The 6,579-nt window shown below is 37.5% G+C and overlaps 1 protein-coding gene across 1 annotated transcript in view; it reads right to left on the minus strand.

Annotated features, from left to right (window-relative positions):
- Positions 1-4,562: 4,562 nt before the first annotated feature.
- LOC103505789 (5'-3' exoribonuclease 2 homolog) overlaps positions 4,563-6,579 on the minus strand; it is a 43,771-nt gene continuing 41,754 nt past the window's right edge. The window contains 2 exon segments of the mRNA XM_026821034.1: positions 4,563-5,202; positions 5,517-5,574. Coding sequence (XP_026676835.1) covers positions 5,131-5,202; positions 5,517-5,574 — 130 coding nt within the window. The 3' untranslated portion in view covers positions 4,563-5,130.

Here is a 6,579-nt window from a genome sequence, read left to right on the forward strand (position 1 = left end):
ACGCCACTTGTGTTTTAACTCTGGAATCTGATGCTGGAATAACAGGAATATCGTAGCCTTCAGTCCTTATTTTGATTGAGATCTGAGCTCTCTTTTAAGTTAACGATTTCAGTCCTCATGTTGCGCGATTGAACGAAATGAGCTCGGAGTAGTCAACGATTTTGCATTTTTTTTCCCGTTTGTTTGATAGCAAAATCTCATCAGCCTGTCCTCTGGGTCTAAATTACAAACAACCCCAGGTCCCAAATGCATCTACGTACACTGGAACCTATAATTATCATAAAGACCCAATAGAAAAGGATTTTATTTATTTATGCTCTTTTTTACATAAAGGGATTTTGAGCCAACCAATAAGTTAGCTTGGAGAGTAGCTCTTCAGTCTTCTTACCTTGTAAGCGCAAAAAAGTTCACGCTGTTACATGTTTCCGAAGATGGTGAGAATGTAGATGCTGCTTTAGAATTTAGACCCGGGAGCACTGAAGAGATCACCTCCACGAAATCACAATCCCACACATTGCAATGCACGAAATTCTATTAATTATTTATAGGTATTAGGTAATAAATACATAATAGGTGCCCTACTAGGTATATTCCTAGTCTGAGATCTTACAGTACTGAGTCAAGTGGATGAAAAATATCGAAACTTAACAAGACCTACTCAATGTGAAATCAAAGTTATTTCTGATTTCCTGTGACGTAACGTCACATCTCTACTGATAAGTAACGTCCGGCAAGGTTGGTATTTGTAAATATGGCGGAAATGTTGAGCTTAATTTATGTTCTTCTCAGTCTTTCGTAGAAAATATAATCACTTCGGATTGTACAAAAAAGCTCATAGTGAAAAAACAGAAGAGAAATTTCTGGATGTAAAAAAAGTAAAATTCTAATTAGAAGAAAGCAGAGAGAGAGAGAGTGAGAGAGAGAGACTTTACGAATATTTTAAATTTTTGGGTAGTTCTTCTCGTAGGGATATAAATAAATAACCCTAAACAGCCTAGCAAGTTGGCAGCTTTTGAAATGTAAATGTAAATGCAGTTTCTTTGTGTTATTATGTCACAACTTTGGTGCTAAACAGCCTAGCAAGTTGGCAGCTTTTGAAATGTAAATGTAAATGCAGTTTCTTTGTGTTATTATGTCACAACTTTGGTGCTCACTGCAGCATTGTAGGATTTTCCCAATATCTAATAATCCTAAAATCTAATGTTTACCTACCATGCTGGCACCGGTCGCTGTACGCATTTATGTCATAGCTACTCATTTTCCTCACGAGGCTGTGAGTGGGCCCCGCAACAGCCAGTCACGGAATCAATCATTTACATGATACAAATTTCTTGACCCCGCCGGGAATCGAACCCGGATCTCCCGCGTGCAAGGCGAGCGCAGTGACCACTACGCCATGGGAGCACAGCTTTTGAAATATGTAGTTCAATCTGCTACGAAAGAATAAGCCCACATACTTACAATAGTTGACTGCTGTTCAGGAAGATCAAAGTAAGCATGGCTTGAAGCCTTGGTGTGTGTGTGTTTTTTTTTTTTTAGTTTTGGTACTGTCATACAATTACGGATATACCAATTTTTCTCGTGTAAACGCGGCCTATCAGAATGACGTCTGCACTAAATGTTGGTATAGAAGAATACTGGGCTGTCATCATAGCATTGCACCTCACAGGTAGTTTCAATATAGGAGGAGAGAGAACAATACCTGGTTGTCACTCTACGGCCACACACACATTATTGATCTAACCCATTTCTCTATCCGACGCGAAATACTATTCATATTAATTGAAATTGAAGTTGCGAGTGATTAGTATCGTGATGGGTGAGGACCGGGTAATCGCATCATGTTTTATTAGCAGGAGCAGCGGATCAGGATTCCTCTCCAAACTCTTGTCACTTTTTATCGCAACTTATTAATAATTTGGTTTTTGGTAGCTTCAGCAAAAAGCGTGCAGATTGCAGAAGTTACCATTATAAAGACATTCGAGTGCAGTTGGTTTTCCCGGTACCGTTCAGGCTGTGTCCTGGAAACGTACAAACTCAAGGATCAAGGAGTAGACACAATACAGACCAGGAAAGATATAATAATTATCCCAGGAACTTTCGTGATTTTTATTTATTATTAGTATTAGTATTTTATTATTATTTTAAACAAGGAAATAGCACACGCAGTATTTTTTTAATAGGACTACTATTCATATTATGTACATAATATACATATGATTATGTATGTTTATGAATTGAAAAGTTTTACTCAAGAGGGGCCTACGGACGAAAATGGGAAACATTTTGCTTTGGAACTTTGAAGTTTTACGAGTACGTTTACAATTGAAAAGTATTGGGAGGATTTTTACAAAACTCGTGTATCTTAATGAATAATGGAGATATCAGCTTTGGAACTGATTCTCAACAATATTTTGCTGTAAAGAACTGTTTTACCCAAAAAAGGGCCTTGGTAGGGGTTGGTTAGACCATTCTTATATAAAATATTCCAATAATAGATACGTATGTATTTTTATCCGTGATTTCTAAAGCTGTGTATGTCATGTAGATGTGTATTGTGTTGTATAGGTAGGTACCTATTGATTATTGTCAGCGCAGTCAAAACATAATGGATTTGATTTAGTGTGATGATTGATTGAGAGAGGAAAGCAAGCGAATTGATGGAAATGGATGCAGTTAGCATGGACAGCAAGCAGTATTTATTTAGAATTAAAAATTAAAACCCAAATTTCTGCCGTAGAGTTGCAGATATTTGGGGAACTGAAAGAGAAAATGTTGAAGACAGAAATGGAGAAAATGAGAACGAAATTAAGGAAATCAAAGAGAAGGAGGAGGAGGAGGAGGAGGAGGAGAGAGAGAGGACATTAGCGCGCTGAACCGTTACATTGGTCAGTCAGGGGCAGGTTGTGTTATTTATGTCCAGGGTGAGGGAGTGAGAGAGATAGAGGGGGGAGATGGGTGTGTGTATTTGACAGCTCTCCCTTTCCCCTCTCACGCCTCACCACCCTATTACCACAGAGGAGATAATTTTCCCTATACCTATGTACATTTCAGGTTGGGTATTGTTGTCCATAAGTTATATTTTGGTGGTTGGCGAGCTGTCTTACCGTTGGCCAACAGTTCCCCAACCATATAACCATCAATGTTGTTAGGGATTAACACATATAAAAGACAAGTGTCCAGTATATCTAGACCTAGATAGTTGAAATAAAATAACAAAACACATTTTTCATGTTGAATAAGGTTCAGTCCCCGGGGGTGGCAAGAGAGTTTGAGCTTTCCAACTATTAATAGCACATAGTACCTACAAACCTACATATTTCAATAAACTGATGCAAGAAACTCACTGAAACTCACTTGGTATTGAAAGAGATTAGAGACAGACATACAGGATACGAGAAAGCCAGTCGTTCCGAGAAGGAACTTTCTTTATCTACTCATGATAAAATTCTCCCCGGCGAAAATCGAACCCGCTACCTTACAAGGCAGACGCTCTATCTTCCAAGCTAACTAGGCTAGCAATGTGTTCTTTATTTGTCCAATTCACTTATGCCCTAATCCGATCTAATTTTATCTTCCAAGTTAACATCCACATGAGTTATCTGGATGCTGTGAGCTGGTGTGTAGGGACTAGAGAGGACAATACAAATGATGAGTGATGGGAAAATGTTGAAGACAGAAATGGAGAAAATGAGAACGAAATTAAGGAAATCAAAGAGAAGAAGGAGGAGGAGGGAGAGAGAGAGAGAGAGAGAGAGAGAGAGGACATTAGCGCGCTGAACCGTTACATTGGTCAGTCAGGGGCAGGTTGTGTTATTTATGTCCAGGGTGAGGGAGTGAGAGAGATAGAGGGGGGAGATGGGTGTGTGTATTTGACAGCTCTCCCTTTCCCCTCTCACTCTCACGCCTCACCACCCTATTACCACAGAGGAGATAATTTCCTATATAACATATACAGAGGAGATAATTTTCCCTATACCTATGTACATTTCAGGTTGGGTAATTGTTGTCCATAAGTTATATTGTGGTGGTTGGCGAGCTGTCTTACCGTTGGCCAACAGTTCCCCAACCATGTAACCATCAATGTTGTTAGGGATTAACACACATAAAAGACAAATGTCCAGTATATCTAGACCTAAATAGTTGAAATAATATAACAAAACACATTTTTCATGTTGAATAATATTGGTTTCGTTTTAGTATTTAAAACGAATTGGATTTATTACGATAATTTATTCTAATAATTTGACATAAATACACTAATTTTATTGATCTTAAAATTTATCCTCGTTGGTGAGCCCGAGAATTTAGCACAATAAAAAACAATTCTTCAATTGGTACTGCCGTACTGCTCAAGTTAATAAGAAGTCCAAAATTAGATTGATTGTATTATTGCACTCCTTTACCTTTATCTTATTTGAGTGTATTACAGCCTCTGTAATTTTCCTAAATTACTACACCGCAAGATATGTAGTTCGTAATCCAACAAATTATTTTATATCTGTGCATTTATTAAAAAAGATATTTATTTACAATCGATATTAAAAAAAGGTAAAACTTCATTTTGGATTTCCAATGGTTCATGTCAAATTTACAAAATGCATTAAGAAGTACGAAAAAATAAATAAACAAATATGTACACTTTACATTTTACAATTAACGCGAAGATTTCCTACAGCCTATACATACCTAACTAAGTAGATATTAACAGCTTTTTTCTATGTATTATTATCATAGAAAACTAAGGTCGATTTTGTACTATCTTCATTCAACCAAATTACATAACTTGGGTAATCAATGTTCAATCTTCTTTAGCATGAAACTTGTAAGGTTTTCCCTAAACCTTTTACTGATTCCTGCATTACCTAATTATCCTGAGACAAATGGGAATGTAAGAAAACAGTCCTATATTTATAAAAAATAGAAGAAAAAAAAAAAAGAATTCTTTCTAATATAATATGTGTAAAATTAAAATGCGAATCATCTACAATGAGAGATTATTGTGTCCAAGTTGATTTTACTTCCTCTCTTCTCCAACAGAGTCATCGAGTGAAAACACAGACCTCACTTCGTTTGGTCCACACAGTAGGGGACCAGGCATGGATTCTCCACATAGGTGTACAGAATGGTCTAGTACCGACCCTGGTGGTTGTTGCCTTGATTCCTTTGATTCTGATAGTAAGAGGGGGGTCTGGGGCCTCCCTGTGGAAATAACAAGTTCAAGCCATGGATTAGAAAGGGTTCAAGAAACTCCAGGGTTAAATCTAAATATGTTTATTTACACGCTAAGCAGCAAGGCCATGTGTGGGAATCTAAATATATAAATGAGAAAATTTTATATGCTAGAATTCTAGGAGTTGCTGAAAATACATCATCCCATCCACAGACCAGGTATGAGTCGAATATTAATTTCAAAGTCAAAGCATGAATTTCAACAAAAATAATATAGCTAACCCATGAAATGAATAAGATGAGACAAAGGAATTAGAAGATAGGTAGAAGACTAGTTAACTTACCATGTGTCGGTTTGAATTGTAAGGTTGATATCTATTGGCCCCGTGACTGTTGGATCCTCTGCAAATAAAGAAAAACATCAGAGTAGTAAAAGAAACATGGGCACTCGTCATTTCCTATCTTGATTCAAAATGGCGACATCCTGATTCAAAATGGCGAACTGACTACAAGTATAAATATGGATACCTAAGGGAGGGTCCCTTAGGTATTATTCAAGGTCCACCTCTATTTACTGCGACCATCCAACTATGGCTATAGAGTTATGGAGCTATGGCTATAGAGTTATAGAGCTATGGCTATAGAGTTATAGAGCTATGGCTATAGAGTTATGGAGCTATGGCTATAGAGTTGTGGAGCTATGGCTATAGAGTTGTGGAGCTATGGCTATGGAGCTATGGCTATAGAGTTATGGAGCTATGGCTATAGAGTTATGGAGCTATGGCTATAGAGTTATGGAGCTATGGCTATAAAGTTATGGAGCTATGGCTATAGAGTTATGGAGCTATGGCTATAGAGTTATGGAGCTATGGCTATAGAGTTATGGAGCTATGGCTATAGAGTTGTGGAGCTATGGCTATAGAGTTATGGAGCTATGGCTATAGAGTTATGGAGCTATGGCTATAGAGTTATGGAGCTATGGCTATAGAGTTATGGAGCCATGGCTATAGAGTTATGGAGCCATGGCTATAGAGTTATGGACGATGGGTATATTTCGTTTTTATTTCTCTCCCTTTTTATTTTTTCCTCGCATAAAAAAATTCATTAGTGGAAAAAAAAGGAACGAGAATATAAATAACAGAGACAGAGGTAAAAAAATATGAAACTTTCAATGGGAGAAGAAGAGGAGGAATAAATAACTAGGTAGCATGAGAGAGAGAGAGAGAGAGAGAGAGAGAGAGAGGGGGGTGAGCACTTATTGAAACATGTTTTTTCTCTCTCCTCAAAAAATACACCCACCCAAAGTAACCCCGTTTTTAAACTTCTCTTTTCTACACGATACCCTGTTTTGACGAAACAAAAATAAATAAAAAATGACGAAACGGGAGGAGGTTCGGGGGGGGTGGG

Source organism: Diaphorina citri, unplaced genomic scaffold, assembly GCF_000475195.1.
Source record: "Diaphorina citri unplaced genomic scaffold, Diaci psyllid genome assembly version 1.1 scaffold195, whole genome shotgun sequence".
Lineage (NCBI taxonomy): Eukaryota > Metazoa > Arthropoda > Insecta > Hemiptera > Psyllidae > Diaphorina > Diaphorina citri.